This window comes from Urocitellus parryii (genome assembly GCF_045843805.1).
Source record: "Urocitellus parryii isolate mUroPar1 chromosome 13 unlocalized genomic scaffold, mUroPar1.hap1 SUPER_13_unloc_4, whole genome shotgun sequence".
NCBI lineage: Eukaryota > Metazoa > Chordata > Mammalia > Rodentia > Sciuridae > Urocitellus > Urocitellus parryii.
In genome coordinates, this window is record NW_027551772.1 from 779,983 (window position 1) to 799,100 (window position 19,118).

A 19,118-nucleotide genomic window follows, 5' to 3' on the forward strand; every position below is an offset into this window, starting at 1 on the left:
TATTTTGATCACACACATTTTTCACTTGTTGAAACAGATTCATTTAATATCCTGGCTTAGAAATACTAGGACATAGGGAAAATGCAAAATAACTTGATGTTTAGCTTTGAGAAATGCAACACAAACACAAAAATGTATATGTGAATTAGTTATCTTTTGCTACCGCAGACAGCACAGACACATCCAGCCCCCACCTGGATACTACCATAAACACCCATTTTCAAAGCAAATTATCTATACTTGGCACTCTGAGATGAGCCAGAAACTGCCAGTCAATTCGCGCATCTTCTGAACAACTAACATACAGGGCATAATGTTTTGTTGGACACCTAATTTTTCCTTCCCAATTGATGTTTCATAAATATGATTTATGTATGCACCACAAGCAAATTTTAATGACTCAAAATATTTTTTTGGTAAATACAGAATTTACCAAACCCACATGTTGCAAAAGATTCTAATGCTGACAGAGTAAACATGTTATTTTTCTCATGAAAAACAGACCGAGTTGCTGCCAGTAATGAAGTTTAAACCAAACCACAGAACATTTGAATGAAAAATGGGCCACTACTGAGGACACACTAATCCTTAAATATAATTTCACAATAAAAGTCATTTACATACCAGCACAGAATATCCCTGGAACTTCACTCCTGATTATTATAGTCCGAACTTTCTTATCAGATTTTAAGGCATCCACAGCTTTTGATAACTAAACCAAAATAGGAAGAACAGGAAAGAAAAAGAAAAAAAGATCATTTTCAGATTGATATCAATACTATATCTTAAAATTAGAAGCAAACAGTTTAATCTTTACACTCACCATTTTTATAAGATTTTTACTAAGTGAATTTTTGCCATAAGCTCTGTTTATTCCAAGCACCACAATTCCTGGTTAAGGGAAGGGGGGGGGGGAAGCATAACACTTGAGTTAGTGAGATTTTCAGAGAACACAGACTCTAGTACACCTAGCTACCTTGGGACTTAACAAACCTACCATCTCCTTAAGGTTCCTGCAAGACTTTATTCATCTTTATTTTCATATTTAGTTTCCTTTATAAGATAAACAGTTTTTTTTATTTTCTGGATTTATTGAGGTATAATTTACAAATAAAGTGATATATATTTAAAATATACAACCAGATGTTTTGATATGTGTATACATGGTGAAATGCTTGCCCTTGTTAAGCTAATTAGCATAGTCATCAAATTATGCCTTTTTAAATTTATTTTTACATTACAATTCTTAATACACCATTATACCGTAATTTATCATATCTCTGATTATATATGTTGATACCAAATTCACATCTTCATACATGTATTTTGTATAACTATCATAGTTTTAAAAAACTGTTTATCTTGTATCTCATCATTATATAAGATAAACAGTTTTTTAAAAAACTATGATAGTTAAAGAACTTATAAAATCAAACTAGAGCTTAATGTTCATTACTTTTAGGGAAGAACTTCATGACCCTTCAATTTATCTCTGTAAGCATCATCAAAATAAAATGTAACATTTTACTAAATTTTAAATCACTAAATCAGACACACTAGAGAAGGTCACTTATTAGTGAACAATTGGATTATAAGACAGTACTTAAAATGTGGCTTCATCACTTCAAGCATACAGTACACAGAAATAACAGCTAACAAAACCTTGTCACATATAAAAATTACCTGATCTGTTTTTCTGCTGATATACCAGTTAACAGCTCACTAATGCTTTTTGTTATAATTCTATTTATTTCAACCCCAGGCTTTTCTCATGACTTCTGTCCCACACACTAAACCTGAGGGTATTTCTATTTTAAAAACCTATGAGCAATTCAAATTCAATCTATATAAAACAAAGATCATCATCTTATAAAAATGGAGATCTCCCTCCTAACTCTCCTAATTCTATCAAAGACTATCACCTAAATACAGTCCCCCATTCCAAGTGCAGCAGATCAATTTTCTAAAAGCAATTCTTACGCATAGAATTCATCTCTCCTTAAATTTTTTTAATAATTTATTTCAAACTACATGAATTCAAAGACCATAAATGGATAATCAAAATACTATGCAACCTGTACTCAGCCTTCTTGTCTCCTGGGTGAGCACAAACTTGCACTATATATCAGCCCTTCTACTGGGCTGAATTCGGTCCTTAGTTTTAACTGAGTAAAATGAAGGCAATGAAATGTACACATGTCTGTTCAAGAAACTGCAAAGCCGTTGTTTTAATAATTCCAAATGATCTCAGTTGATGGAGAAAAACATGAGAACTGATATCTACAACAGGCTGTACGTTAAACACTGCGTGACCCTGAATAGGTCTCAACAGGAATGACAACGGCTCAACTAACTGAGCACATTAGTATGCACTGCTCCAGTGCCTTATCCCTGCTAATTCACATAATCCTCACAATCCAAAAGGTAGGCACTACTTTTATTCTCAGTTAACAGATAAGGAAAGACTTGAAGAGGTTAAGAACCTTTAGCCAGTAAGGAGCAATCAAACTCCACACTTCAATGAGTATGGTTCACCATTCAAACTTCAGTTTAGTAGCTAACTGTGAAGGAGATGTGTTCGTTAAACTATATTGAGTATGCATTTTGGTACTCAGCCCTCAAGGAACTAGAGTCTAGGAGGGAAAGATAAACATTAATAATCAGCAGACTATTTAATCAAAATGTTGTATACAAGTGTTACTATAGATATGCTATATAGTAACTTATAGCCAGAACTGATATGATCTGGGGACAAAGGGAGATGGCTAACAAAAGCTTACCCACTATTTGAGGTGAGCTGAGAAGAATGCATTAAGGTGGGAAGGCCGGAAGACGGCTGAATTCCAGGCAGAGGAAACACAGGAGAAGGCATAAATCAGTCCTGGTCCCATTTTTCCCCACAGGAAAAAGCACAAACAAGTAACAGTCCACAGAGAGGAGAATGGAGAAGAGAGTACAAGACTCAATGTCTTCAATGAGGGACTCAATGTCCCTTCAAGTCCTGCTAAAAATCTGGCCTTTATCCTAAGAACAAGGAGTAACCTCTGGAGCAGATATACACACACCTACACACACACAAAACGAGAAAGGGGATCAGCCAGAAGTGCACAGGATAGAAGCTCAAGGCACACTCTGTAGTCCAGTCAGGAGATGTCAGGTTTGGCTGAGGCTGACAGTGGTAGAAATAAAGGGAACTGAAAGGATTCATGAGCTATTCAAGGTACAATTTAAAATGAGTCACTGATGACTGGACTAAGGATTAACTGAACTGAAGAGAAGTGTTGGGATTCCTGGCTTCAGCAAATGGACAGAAGGAAATGACATTTAATAAAACAAATCTATTAAAAATGACCAATGTGAGATCTTGAGGGGGGTAAAGCTCCTGAGTTCGGTTTTGAATTAAAGGGAAGCTGAAATGTCTTTTGAGGTACGAACTCCAGGGGCAGAAGCTAAGAATGCAGACTCTGAGCTGGGGCTCAGATCCCAGTCTATCACTTACTAGCTATCTGACTTTGGGCAAGTTACTTAACCACTTTGACCCTCAGTTTCTTCATTAAGATACAAATAATTCCAAATGCCATGGAGAGACATGGTGCAAGGACCAAATGATATGACACACTTAAAACTTACAGCACAAGTACCTAATTACTATCTCTCCTTCTAGCACAAACATTTTTGGTGCATTAAGTTACTAATGTTTTATCGTAAACTTTGCTAGATACTGCTGATATCATTATTAAAAATTCCATCAAAATGCTTCTACCATAGTTAATTCCAGCAGTTTTTGAACTTACATTATGAAATTGATGTTTTTACCATAATTTATGTCCCCTTTGTTCCATACTATATTTAGAGATTTTTTTTTAAAAGTATGTTTTAAGGAGCTTGCATTATCTATATACTTTATAGCAGGACAAAAAAGGGAGCCTCCTAAAAATACGTTAACTGAGAATCCCTGGACTATCATTCAATACTGAATATCATATCTCTGACAATATATGGGAAAATAATGTCCTTTTATAATAAGTTTCACCAATTTTCTGAACTAAAGTTGAGTTAACTAAGTTAAATGTTCATTAGCTCTTTTATGAATTACCTATTTTTATTATTTGCCTATTAAATCATTTTCTTCCAGGACATGGTGTAATGTTCCACGTTTTTAGGTCTTTCATTCTTTTTGGGGGGACCTGTAGGCTTTCAGGCATAGTTCTAGCACATGTTTTGGAAGGCTACTTGTTCTTGTGAAGGCTTTTATTTCTATTTCAGTTATAATTTCTAATCACATATTATAAGTATATGAAAAGTTTTGTGGTATCATCTTTAGTATTTTCCTAGAAAATTTATGAACAGTTAACAGATTTAATGAGTGATTATCTTCAATCTTCCAAGGACATGATCAATCATCATCTAGAAATGTTGGCAGTAACATTTTTCTGTTCCAGTGGTGACTTAAATTTCCTTCTCTTACCATTTTACTTTAACTAGAACTACAAAATGAATACAGACGATTTGCAAAGATAACAAGTTTCCTTATTTTTAATGAGAATGCTTCTGCCATTTCATCAATTGTTATGCTTGCTACAGGTTTCTTCTACTGGCTTTTAACAAGTTGTAAAAATTTATTTCTAAGTTCACACTTGCTTTAAAAAAGGCCATTCAGGGTGTGACTCTACTTTGTGTACAACCAGAGATATGAAAAATCGTGCTCTATATGTATAATATAAATTGTAATGCATTCTGCTGTCATATATAACAATTTTTTTTTAAAAAAAGGTCATTTAGGCCACAATACAAAGAATGGATCAGAAAAAAGCAAGATAAATGGATGGAGTTGGAGAAGATAATGCTAAGTAAAGTTAGCCAATCCCAAAAAAACAAATGCCGAATGTTTTCTCTGATATAAGGAGCTGATTCATAGTAGGATAGGGAGGGGGAACATGGGAGGGACAGAGGAACTCTAGATAGGGAAGAGGGGTGGGAGGGGAAGGGGGGGAAGGGGGATGAAATCATGGTGTAATGTGATGGACATCATTATCCAAAGTACATGTATGAAGACACGAATTGGCATGAATATACTTTGCATACAATCAGAGATATGAAAAATTGTGCTCTATATGTGTAATATAAATTGTAAGGCATTCTGCTGTCATATATAAGAAAAATTAATTTAAATAGAATAAAGACATACCTTCCCACTCCACCTCCCCCCCAAAAAAAAAAAAAGAAAACAAAAAACAAAATGCTTGGGGCCAGAAGACATTTCAAATTTTTTCAGGATTTTAAAATATTTGCATATACATAATGAGATGTCTTCAGGACAGGACCAAAGTCTAATAATGTATGTTTCACATACACCTTCTATAAGTATTCTGAAGGCAATTTTACACACTATTTTTAGTTTGCCTGCATTTTGACTGCCATCTGTCACATGAGGTAGGGCATGGAATTTTCCATTCATAACAACATGCCCAAAACTCTAAAGGTTACAAATTCTGAAGCATTTCAGATTTCAGATTTTCAGAGTACAGATGCTCAGTCTGTACTAGCAAACCAATCCAGATCCAAGAACTGTAGACCAAAAGCATAATAGGAGCTTTAGACATCATGATCAGGTGAGATTTATTCCAAGAATGCAAGAGAAGTTCAACATACTAAAATCAAAGTAATACACTACATCCATAGAATAAAGAAAAAATTCTTAAAATCATATGATCATCTTAACTAATGTAGAAAAAGCATATGACAAAGCCTAACTCTCTTGGATGATTATTAAATAATTAAAGCAACAACTAGTAAGAGATAGAAACTTTAACTCAACCTGATAAAGGGCATTTATGAGAAACTGCAGCTGACATCACCAGATTCAGCAATGAAAGTGAAAGTCTTTCTCAAAGATAAGGAATGAGAAGAATGCCTATTTTCACCACAGCCACGTTCACATGGTACAGGAAGTTCTAGCCAAGTCAATTAGGCGAAAAGGAAAGAAAAGGAAACAGAAACCAAGTATCATACAAATTTGCAAGAAAGAAGTAATTCCCACTCATAAAGGACATAATCCTATAAAGAGAAAATCAGATCCAAAAAAAGCGCTAATAAAGGAATTCAGGAAAGTTCACATAATTACAGACTGACAATGAACAACCCAAAAATGAAATTAGAAAACACAATTTGCAACAAATCAAAAACAATGAACTTGGAATTCCACTTTGCAGTCCAGCATAAGAAGCCAGAAATTGTCACTCAATTCTAACCAAAAAAAAAAAAAAACCTGAAGAAACTGAAAAAACAATAATTTATCGTAGAACTATGAGAAAAGAGAGGCCTACCAGGACTAACTGCTGCCCCCCAAAATTAATGAGACAGAGAATTGTGGCTTGTCTGAGCAGAAGTTCAAAGGTATAAACCTCAGTGCAGAGGTTGTAGCTCAGTGGCAGAGCACTTGCCTCACATGTGTGAAGCACGGTTCGATTCTCAGCACTGCATATAAATAAATGAATAAAACAAAGGTCCATCAACCACTACAAAAAATAAAATAAATATATAAATAACATAAAATAAAAAGGCATAAATCTCCACAAGAACTACTGCTGAGGTATGGAAACTGGAGCAAACTGCTGAAGTTTCATATGGACAAGTATGAGAGAGAAAAACTCCAGAGAAATCCAGTCACCAGCTAAGGAAAGATTGTTTGAGCTTCAGGATAGCACAACAGAAATCACCAAAACTGGAAAACAAAAAGAAAGAAAATGATACCAGATCCAAGAACTGTAGACCAAAAGCAGTAACACACACAATGAGAACTCCAGAAAGAAAAAGAGAGAAAAGAAAAAACTAACCAAGCTGGGTGCAGTGGCATATACCATTTGAGGCCAGCCTTGGCAAGACCCTGTCTCAAAATAAAAAATAAAAAGGGCTGAAGATGTGGTCCACTTTATACTGGGTTCCATCCCCAGTGCAAAATATAAATATACATATGCATAAATATACATATAATTACATATATATTTGAAAACATAATGATCAATAATATCAAATTAATGACAGACACTAACCCACTGATTCAGGAAAGGCATAGAAGATCAGGAGGATGAATACCCAAAACACTACATCCCGACACATCATTTTCAAATTCTAGAACGTCAAAGACAAAGAAAAAAAAATCCTGAAAGAGGTCAGAGAATCAAAATTTCAACTAAAAGGGGCAAAGAAAAAAATTATAGACAACTTATCCTCAGAAATGAGGTAAGCAAGAGGAGACTGGAGTGAAATACAATCATGCTTATACCATGTGAGAACATTCCAGTCAATGACAGATCACATAAACAACAGTAGTCCCACAGATTATAACTAATTTAAACTTTCCTATCAGCTAGTGATGTCAAATCCATCCCAGTATTGCAGCACAATACATAACTCACATATTTCTCATGATTTTGACATAAACAAATCTACTGTGCCACTGGTCATATGAAAGTATAGCACATATAATTATGTATAGCAAATAAATTCTTGATAATAGTAACAAATGACTGCTACTGGTCTATGTATTTACTATGCTATTTCTTTAATCATTATTTTAGAGTGCACTCCTTCTACTAATAGAATTTTGTTGTAAAACAGCACACTATGTTACAATGGCAGTAACCAGATATATCACATGTTTAACACATCTCATGATTTCCATCATTTTTTCTCATGCTTAATTTAATCTCAAATTATTTTGTTCATCATGGCCCTAGGAGCTACAAGCAAATCACACACACACACACACACACACACACACACCCAATACATCCTATAAACAGCAGGCTATGTAAGCTATAACATCAACGTTTATGTACACTGTATGATGTTCACACAATGACAAAATTACCTAATGACATAGTTCTCAAAATGCGTGCCCCATTAAGCAACATATGACTATAGTTAAAGTGTTGAGGGGGGGGGGAACCCTCCAACTTAGAATTCTTAAAACTGTAAAAATATCCTTTGAAAGCAAAACAGAAGTAAGCCTTTCTCAGATTAAAAGAAAAAAAAAAGAAGTTGAGGAAATATATTGCCAGTAGATCTGCCTGCAAAAATTAGTAGAAGAAATTATTTATACAAGAAGTAAAATCAAGAACCAACAAATGGGATGGATCAAACTGAAAAACTTCCTCAGAGCAAAGAAACAATCAAGAACATAAGAGAGAGCCTACAGAATGGGAGAGAATCTGACACTTCCACCTCAAATATAGCACTAATCTCCGGGATACACAAAAAACTCAAAAACCTAACACCAAAAAACAAACTCAAGCAATAAATGGGCAAAGGAACTGAACAAGCACTTCACAGAAGAGATAAAAATGGTCAAAAAATATGTGAAAAAAAATGTTCAACATCTCTAGCAATTAGAGAAATGCAAATTAAAACTACACTGAGATTCCAAGTCACTCCAGTCAGAATGGCAATTATCAAGAATATAAGTAGCAACTCCAACATGTGCGGGCTGAAGAGCGAGCGCGCTCGGCTAGGCGTTTGCTGCAGGCCGACTCACCCCCGGATCGCAGGCTGCTGCCTCTACCCCGCACTTACCTGGCTTGGGACCCGAGGTCCTGAGCAGGCGCCTCTGAGCGTCGTGGCCACCGAAGCATCCAGACCTTCGCCGCTGGGCTCGGCGGACTCATCCCCCCAGGATCGCCACGATGCGAGTAACAACGGGAACCCGCGCATCCCCCACCTCTCCTCTGCCGGGCAGCATCTTTACAGCTCCGCACCGCCGCTGTCCCACACTGGAGTCGCCGAATACCAGCCGCCACCCTACTTTCCACCGCCCTACCAGCAGCTGGCTTACTCTCAGTCGGCAGATCCCTACTCGCATCCGGGCGAAGCCTACGCTGCGGCCATCAACCCCCTGCACCAGCCTGCGGCCGCCGGCAGCCAGCAGCAGGCCTGGCCCGGCCGCCAGAGCCAGGAGGGCGCCGCTCTGCCTTCGCACCACGGGCGCCCGGCCAGCCTGCTCCCCCACCTCTCCGGGCTGGAGGGAGGTGCCGTGGGCGCCCGCAGGGATGCCTACCGCCGCTCGGACCTGCTGTTGCCCCACGCACACGCCTTGGACGCCGCGGGGCTGGCGGAGAACCTGGGGCTCCACGACATGGCTCACCAGATGGAAGAGGTGCAGAACGTTGACGACCCACACTTGCTTGGGCCTGATCAGACTGTAATCCGCAAAGGTCCCATTTCCATGACTAAGAACCCCCTAGGTCTCCCCTGTCAGAAGGAGCTGGTGGGAGCCCTGATGAATCCCAGTGAAGTCTTCTGCTCGGTTCCAGGAAGACTGTCCCTCCTCAGCTCCACGTCCAAATACAAAGTGACGGTGGCTGAAGTGCAGAGGCGATTGTCACCGCCTGAATGTTTAAATGCCTCACTGCTGGGAGGTGTTCTCAGAAGAGCCAAGTCCAAAAATGGAGGCCGATCTTTGCGGGAGAAATTGGACAAGATTGGGCTGAATCTTCCCTCTGGGAGACCGAAAGCTGCTCATGTGACCCTCTTGACATCCTTGGTGGAAGGCGAAGCTGTTCACTTGGCCCGGGACTTTGCGGACGTCTGTGAAGCGGAGTTTCCTAGTAAGCCAGTGGCTGAATATTTAACCAGGCCTCACCTGGGAGGGCGAAATGAGATGGCGACGAGGAAGAATACGCTGCTGGCAGCTCAGCAAGTGTGTAAAGAATTCTAATAAGACCCTGGAGAAAATGGAGAAGCACAGGAAGTAAAATGGGGGTGAGCAGAGGGCGGGAAGGGAAAGGACTCAGGAATCCTTCTCCACTGGGACAGACCAGGACGCCCCTCCTGCTGGGGGAGGAGCTTCCAACCTCCCCTATCCACCTATCCAAAGGCCTCTGTCACTCCACACTATGTACAATCACAAGATTGGGATCCCAATTAGAATAACTTATATTCTATGCTTGTATAATATGTCCAAATACTCTCTACTGTCATGTATATCTAAAAAGAACAAATTGAAAAATAGAACAAAGAATTTTTTAGAGAGAAGGAAAATTATATAAGTCAGTATTCTAGATTTACATAAGAAAGTAAAGAATCAGAGTAGGAATAAGGTAGAATTAAAAGCATCGTTTTTCTTTTTTTTTTTTTTCATTTTTTATTCCTTTATTTTATTTACTTATTTTTATGTGGTGCTGAGGATCGAACCAGTGCCTTACATGTGCCAGGCAAGTGCTCTACCACTCAGCCACAACCCCAGCCCCAATAAAACATTTAAACACGTTACTTTTTACTAATAGTTTATAACAGCTGTATATTATCACTGACTACCTTCTTTTCCCACAAAGATAGTCCCCATATATTCATACTCTTTTTCTCTATCAGTTCAAAGTCAGCTAACATACAATTCCTAGTATTCTTCCCTTATATGGCAGTGACCAAAATCCAACTCTCCAGAATACTTAATAAAAACCAAGGGAAACAGGACAGTGTCCCCAGGTCTACAAAACACAAAGTTATGATTCCCAAATTGAAGGCGATGGGCAAGGAATGGCATAGCATTTTTAAAATCATTTTCAAATCATGCTCACACTGCAATGAAATAATAATGAGGGTCAACGAGGTACCCATTGGATATATAGAATCCTAGGCAAATATCCACCCACAGACTAATGTCAAGGGGCTGCTCCAACTCACATGTGAGATTTACAGCTGGCAAACATCAGCACCAACCATGAGGTACACTGTACCAGGCTCGCTTCTGGCCATGTGTTGACAAGGTCCTTCAAAATAGTACCCTATGTAGAAATCCTCTTTCTCCACAACAGGCCACCTGGAGGGTCCTCCCATGGCAATCCCGAAACACACTTAAGGACAAAGAAAGGATCAAAGCACTGTCTTCTGGAAAACAGAGTGACATTTAGGTCTCCTGCCCTCTCCTACCAACAGCAGCACTTTGGCAGGGCAGCCTTTCCTTTCCAAGAGCCTAGAGTCCAAAACATAAAACTTATAAAAGTAAGGCTAGCTTGAAATTAGGTTCAATTAAAACTTCATCAAGAAACTGATAAACTCTTACAATTTTATTATCTTAGCCCAGCTTTCTAAACAGGTTCAATTATGCAACATTAAAGCACTTCTCCTAATTCTCCTAGCATGATAAGGATATATAAAAAAATGATAATAATAAAGAAAATTCAGCTTCTATAACACATTTTCTACCAACACATCTGCTGCTTCTTATCCCATCATCCGAAACAATCTCTAGGTAGAAGTACTCTGAAAGAGGTCACCAAATAAATTTGAATTTATTTAGTACATTTAAAGAACAGAATTGGGGAAGAAGGTTCAGAACATGAAAAAGAGATAAAATAATGGTTAAGGGAAAAAGAGAAAACAGATTTTATTTTATGTAACTTAAAACTTCTACACATATCATACCTAAAATGAATATCTAACATTCCATACTCTTGCAAGAAGGAAGATTCTATACTAAGGGGATGAAGAGTACACAGGTAGAAAAGATAAAAGTAACAAAGGCTATCTTAAAGTAAATTGGAAAGTATATCTGTGTGTGTGTGTGTGTGTGTGTGTATACACACACACATATATGTGTTTAATATATATATACATATATGTATGTATATAGATATACATATATATACGTATATATATGTGAACCCTATATGATTTGTATATATATGAACCCTATATGATTTTAAAATGTCTGGAAGAATATGCTAAATGTAAGAATTGATATTGCTAAAGGAAAATACTGAATTAGCTCTCTCTTCTATTTGTTTATGTGTACTTTCTAAGTTTTCTACAACAATTTGCAATTTTTAACAATTAACAAGAACATTAACAGAAAAATAACCACATCTGGAACAACTTGAAACAAAACAAGGTCTGAAGGATTTCTGAGCTTAAAACAGAAGAACACAGAGAGAGTGAAGTCCCTGGGGCCCATGTCACCCCCAAAGTCCTTCAACTCAAATACCCAGCTCTCTGGGACAGGATGCTCAAAGTAATCTTAAGCATATACCTTTAAGCAACTGTATGCTGTCTACAGTCAGGTTAGGCAGGAGACAACACAAACCACCCCACAAATAAAGAGTATTCCTAAGTCCTCTGATTCAGCCTTGGTGAACTATGGAAATCACTACCAACTTGCTATTTAATTATACCTAACACTTGCTTTACAATCCAGTTTATGGATACTGGGTGTTTAATAAACAGTTACTTCTCAGTTCCCTGCTATTAAATACCAGGTAGTTTTGGGATTAATGTCATCCCTGGGCTACCAGGAGGTCTGTAACACTACCAGCCAGGTCATGTTCTCCAAACTGGCACTGTCATCTCAATCAGCTCACCGTTTAAAAAATTTGCCCCTTCTTCTGATGGTCTCTTCTCTGGTGGGTACCTTAAGTTGAGGTGTTTAGGCAGAAATTCAAGCAGGTGGCACAGGTCTGCTTTTACTTGCTGTTCCACAAAGAGGGAAATCCGTCTTTGATTACCTACACAACTTCCCTCAAGTGGGAAAGATAAATGTGTTCTTGCAGCACGTATCAGAATTACACATTGTCAACCTTGCCTGCTAATTGGAGTTCAAACTTATCCCACCAGTTTTCCCTGGCACTCATTCCACTCCCGCATCCCCTCCCACTCAAGAATGGAATATTTCAGGCAAGGTTCCACGGGGAATCCACTCCTCCTGAGGCCACGGCCTCAGAGTGAAGGTGCCATTAACCCTCCAGCCCAGCTCTTCCTACTACTCACTGTTGCTGGACTTAAGGTCGCGGTGGATGATGGGGACGATGGCCTCATCATGTAGGTAGTTCATCCCTCTGGCGATCTGCACGGCCCAGTTCACCAGGATGTCCGGGGGGATCCTTTTCCCGGATAACACTCTATTCAAAGGCCCTCCGCGAGCAAACTCCATGACTAAGCAGAGGTTGGGTTCCTTCAGACACACACCCCTAAGAGCAATGATGTTGGGGTGCTTCAGTATGGCGAAGAGCTTGGCCTCTTGGCGAACGTTCTCTATGGTCTGGCTGATGTCCTCATCAGGGTCGTGGCGAGCTGCTTTCACGGCTACCTCATCGCCTATCCAGAAACCACGATAGACCTTCCCAAAGCCCCCAATGCCAATAATCTCTTCCAGGGTTAGCTCCGCAAAATCAATCTCTAACAACTGAATGGGCGGGTAGCAACTGGGGTCCTCGCCTCCAGGCTGGCAGCGGCTGGAGAAGGCGCTGCGCGGAGTCACGTAGTTGCTGGGGAAGATGCCCACCCGCTGGTTCAGCTGCCTGGTCCACCAGGCCTCGTCGCCGGACACCTGGGAGTCCTTGGACAGCACCTCCACCACGTCGCCCAGCCGCAGGGTCAGCTCTCCTCTCCCGCCGCCTCGTACTCGAACACGGCCGTCCAGTAGGGCAACGGTGCTTCGGAGCCCAGCTCCCCGGGGGCCGCCGCCGCCGCCTCCTCCTCTTCCTCCTCCTCCTCCTCGGCCCCGGCCCCAGTTCCATTCTCCCCAGGCGGGGCGGCATCGGCGGCGCTCGCCAGGCAGCCGAGAAGCGCTCTGGAGGGCTCCATGGAGCGGCCGATCCATAGGGTGCTGGGCTGTCGCCGCCCGCAGGAGCCGCCGCCGCCTATTGTTCATGCGGCTCCGCAGAGCTGGGGGGACCCCCCTCCCCCGACGGCGGCCGCAGGTAGGGCCCGAGGTGGCGGGGCGGGGAGAGCTGGCTGGCCCGGGCTGGCGCGGCGGGGAGACAAGTGCGCCTAGCACGAACGCTCACCGCAGCATAGGGGCGCGGCGGGCCGGACTCCCCGCCTGCCCGCTCGCCCCCGGGGGCGGCCTCACCTCCTCAGCCGCCGGTACCTGCTGGCGCTGCCGGTGCCCGCCGCCGCCCGCCGGCTGCCGCTCCCCTCTCCGCCCCCCGTTTTTCTTATTTTAATTGGTCTAAGATAAAAATTTATTCAAAATAATAACAGCAACATGTTCAATTATGTGTGTTTATGTATAAGTAAAATGGAGAAAGGAATTAGCAATATTTTATTACAAAATACCCATGAATCTTGAAATACCAGTGTTATCTGAAAATAGACTTGGATTACCTCTAAATGTATATCATGAACTGTAGGGTGATGCTGAATGTTTGCAAATGTTCATACAATAAAAACCTGGGGCCAGGCACAGTAGTGCATACCTAAAATCCCAGCGAGACAGGAGGATGGATAATTCAAAGCCAGCCTCAGCAACTTAGCAAAGGCCCTAAGCTACTTAATAAGAGGCTGGGGATGTGGGATGTGGCTCAGTGTAAGTACCCCTGGGTTCAATCCTGGTACCAAAAATAAATAAATAAAGGCTTGGTCCCCAGGGTGGCACTATGAGAAGTGTCATGAACTTCTGAGAGGCAGGCCTTAGGTCACTGGGGCAGTGCTCTCAAGGGGACTGTCGGACCCTGCTCTCCATCTCTTTGCCCCCTAGTTCAGCAGGTGAGCAGTTTGCTCCACCATGCGCTTCAGAGGCCCAAAGATACAGGACCACTTGATCATGGACCTCCAAACCCTGAGCCAAACTAAGTCCTTTCTTTTTATAGAATATTTCTAATAAGGATATTAGAAAGTTATGTGTTTATAGGATATACTAATAAGAAGATAACTAATACTGGCAACACTATAAAAACTAAATATGCCAAAAAGGGGGGAACTGAATCACAGAAATGTTAATTAAAACCACAAAAGTCATAGGGCAGGAATGTAGCTCAGTGGAAGAATACGTGCTTCGCATGCATGAGACTCTAGGTTCAATTCCCAGCAGTGGGAAAAAACACATACACACAAGGTAGAAGAAACAAGACAAAAACAGGAACACAGAACAAGGCAACAAATAAACAGCAACTATAAATATGGTAGATATTAATCCAACCATATCAATTAGAATGACAACTTAGCGATCTAAACCACTACCACTCTGAACAAAGACAGACTGTCAGGCAGACCAAGAAAAACAATACCAAACTACACGTTGTCTATAAGACACCTCCTTAAAATATTTAAGATGCACAGTAAAAGAGTAAAAGCAAATGTAAGGAGAAAGATATGCCATGATAACAATAATCAAAAGAAAGCAGGAACAGCTACATTAATTTCATAAAAAGCCGGCTTCATACCAAGGAAAAGTTACATGGGTAAAAAGGGGAGGGGTGCCACATAATGAAAAAAGAACACATTTTCAAAGAACTCAATATTTAGGAATAAATTCAAGAAAGTTCAAGACTGTATCCTGAAAACAACAAAATATCACTGAAAGAAATTAAAGACGACTTAAATAAATAAAAATATGTCCCATGTTCGTGGACGATTTAATATTGGTAAATGGCAATCAAACTGATCTCCATACATATCTCTACCAAAATTCCAACTACCATTTTTGCAGAAATGAATAAGTTAATAAGCAAGGGACCCAGAAGAATCAAAAATAATTTAAAAAAAGAATTAAGTTCAAGGACTTATATTTACTTATTTCAAAAGTTCTTTCAAAACTATAAAAAACCAGTGAAGTTACTGGTATAAGGACAGACATACACATAAATCAGTGGAAACAAATTCAGAGTCCAGAAATAAACCCTTTTACTTACAAGTCAACTGGTCTTTGACAAGGATGCTAAGACAATTCAATGGCAAAATATAAAAATAAAAAAAGTTTATCAACAATTATTGTAGGAAAAGTAATTCTGACATGGAAAAAAAACATGGAGTTGAGCCCCTTCCTCACATCATATACAGCAATTAACTCAAAATGGATCAAAGATACAAATGTAGGCTAAAACTACAAAATTATTAGAAGTGTGTCTGTGTGTATGCGTGTGTGTGTGTGTATGAGTGTGTGCATGTATGCACCTTCACAATCTTGAATTACCAGGTAAATTTCATAATTAAGAAACACCAAAAAAACAAGTAACAAAAGAAAAAAAAACTTGTAAGACTTTATTTAAAAAATTAAAAATCCACAGAATAGGAGAAAATATTTGCAAACTACACATCTGATATGTTAACAGTAAGCAGTTCAATGGTTCCTCTAAAAAAAACATAAAATTATCACATGACATATATTCAAACAAATAATCATACACAAATATTCAAAAACATTCATAATATCCAAATAGTGGAAACAAAATGTGATGTATCCATATGATGAAATATTACTCAGTCATAAAAAGGAACAAAGCTATGGCATGGAAAAACCTTGAAAATACTAATCTGAAAAGCAGTCAGATAACCACCCCCCCTCCAAAAAAAAATCCCACATGTACCGTCCATTTATACAAAACATATAGTATAGGTGAATCGATACCAGCAGAAAAAAGATTAGAGGTTTCCAAAGGCTAGAGGGGAGAAGGCAATCAGAAGACAGGGATGTAGAAGTTTGTAAAAAAGTTTAAAGAAAGTATTCTGGAATTAGATAATGGTTGCAATTGTGCAACATGGTAGACAAACTAAAACCTACTGAATTATACACTTAAAAAGTTTAAAATGATAAATTTTGTATATCAATTTCATCTCAATTTACAAAAGAAAAAAAAGAGGGTGAATATACTTAGGGAGACCAATCAAGACACTACTGCTGAGATCTATATAAAGTATGACAATTACACAGATTTCATGTGCAGTAGTCACAATAGGAAGTAGACTGATTCCAGAGACATAGTGAAGGTATTATCAACAAAAATGTTATCAGTAATATTATAAGCACTGTTCATATTCAACGTGTAGATAAGGCATAACAATTATGATAAGAGAACAAAATGTAACTGTCGTAAATTTTGATGATATAAATGAGTGTTATCAATGCCAGAAATTGGAAGGCAGAAGACAAACTAGAGCAGCAAACCTTCTCTTATCTTACATCAAAAGGAGGCCAGATATTGTCTATAAAAATTAATAATGTATGTTAACACATATCAGAAAGGCAGTAAATAAAATTACTGTTATTCACAGCAGAGACTCTAGATGTTTTAAAGTCTTCAATTTTGATAAAGAGACTGAAAGTGAAGTGGCACCTTTCTGTAATGCTGCCTTTTATATTTCACCATGGGAAAGTATATTTTTACTTCTAAAAATTTTGCCAACTTCAATAACCTCAATCATCATTACTAATAAATTATACGGAATAAGCCACTGAAAAGTAGTGACCAAAAGACCGTTTGATAACCACATATATAATCCAAGCCCCCTGAAAATGTTACACTAAGTTGTAACAACCCACACTAAAAAGACATAATGATCCTGTGATATTTGTATCAAATTATGTCAATTAAGAACTGAAAGAGGGGGCTGGGGCTCAGCAGAGCGCACTTGCCTGGCATGTGTGAGGCACTAGGTTCAACTCTCAGCCACCACATATAAATAAATTTTTAAAAATAAAGGTCTATCAACAATTTAAAAAATATGTTTTTAAAAAAGAACTGAAAGAATTGCAAGGAGAAATAGACAAATCCAGAATTACAGCTGCAGATATCAACTCTCTGCTAAGTGACAGAGCAGGCAGAAAATCAGGGTACAGCCGAACAGAATACCACCACTGATCAACTAAATGAAACTGAATAACAAAACTAGTTGAATATAGAATAACCCACAACAGCAGAATGAATACATGTTCTTCCCAAGCTCACAGAAACATTCACCAAGAACGACCACATAATGTGCCAAAAACACACCTTAACAAATTTGAAAGAACAGAAATAATACAAAGTGTGCTCTCAGACCACCATGGAAAGAAACTGGAAATCAATAACAGAAATCTCAGCTCCAAAATACTTAGAGATTAAATAAGGCACTTCTAAATAATGCATACATCTTGAAAAAAAGTGTCAAGACAAAATTTAAAATATGTAGAAGTAAACAAAAATTTACTTATCAAAACAAATGACATGCAGCAGAGCTTACAGGAAAATTTATAGCATTAGACAAATAAAACTAAAATCAGTAATTTAAGCTTCTACCCTAAGAAACTAGAAGAAAAGCAGTCTGGCAAATGGTGCACACCTGTAATCCCAGCTACTCAGGAGATAGAGGCAGAAGGATTGCAAGTTCAAGGCCATCCTCAGCAACTGAATGAGATACTCAGCATCTTAATGAGACCTCCATCTCAAAATAAAAAATAAAAAGGGCTGGAGATGGAGCTCAGTGGTAAAACACCCTGAGTTCAATCTCTAGTACCAAAAACAAAAATCAGCTAGAAGTAAAATAAATTGAAAATAAAATAAGCAGAAAAAAAAATTCAATTAACAGAAATCAATGAAAGTGAAAATAGGAAACCAATACAGAAAAGTGAACAAACCAAAAGCTGCTTTGTTTGGTTTCTGTTTTGTTTTGTTTTTTTAAGATCACTAAGTTGATAAGCCTCTAGCCAGGCATATTATAAAAAAAGAGAAAATACAAATTACTGACCTCCCCCCATTAAATGCATAATAAAAGAAAGTTATAAACAATTTTATGACCACAAATTTGATAATTTAGATTAAATGGGCCAACTCCTTGGAAGATAAAATATAAATACAGACAAGGACAAACAGAACTGAAAAAGCCTATATCCATTAAAGAAACTGAATCGATAAGCAATAAGCTTCTAGAACAAAAGTATCAGAGCCAGAAAGTTTTGCAGGTAAATCCCACTATCAAAATATCAAGAAAATTATATCATAACTCTACAATCGCTTCCAAAAAACAGATGCAAAAAGAAAACATCCAAGCTTATTCTATCGAGTTAGCATTATCCACATACCAAAGACAAAGAAAGACATTACAAGAATGAAAAACTAAAGACTACTCTCTCATAAACATAGACATAAAAACTCTCAAACAAAATACACTCTCACAAACATAGACATAAAAGTTCTCAAACAAAATATAAGCAAATCAAATACAACAATCTATAAAAAGAATTTTATAACACAAATAAATAGAATTTACTCCAGGTATGTAAGTCTGGGTCAGTATTTGAAAATCATTTAGTGGAAGTTATCACAACAATAGGCTAAATAAGAAAAACCATGATTATCCCAATATGACAGAAAAAAACATTTGACAAAATTCAACTCAAAACACTCAACAAACTACAAATTTGAGGAAGT

At 38.5% G+C, this 19,118-nt stretch overlaps 1 protein-coding gene and 1 pseudogene across 1 annotated transcript in view; one reads left to right on the forward strand and one right to left on the reverse strand.

Annotated features, from left to right (window-relative positions):
* LOC144251439 (methylglutaconyl-CoA hydratase, mitochondrial-like) overlaps positions 1 to 8,612 on the reverse strand; it is an 86,921-nt gene extending 78,309 nt beyond the window's left edge. The window contains exons 1-3 of the mRNA XM_077794353.1: positions 8,575 to 8,612; positions 824 to 891; positions 625 to 712 (exon numbers count right to left, since the gene is read on the reverse strand). Coding sequence (XP_077650479.1) covers positions 625 to 712; positions 824 to 826 — 91 coding nt within the window. The 5' untranslated portion in view covers positions 827 to 891; positions 8,575 to 8,612. The remainder of the gene's footprint in view (positions 1 to 624; positions 713 to 823; positions 892 to 8,574) is intronic.
* LOC144251436 (transcription factor AP-2 gamma pseudogene) lies at positions 8,444 to 9,729 on the forward strand (annotated as a pseudogene).
* The last annotated feature ends 9,389 nt before the right edge of the window (positions 9,730 to 19,118 follow it).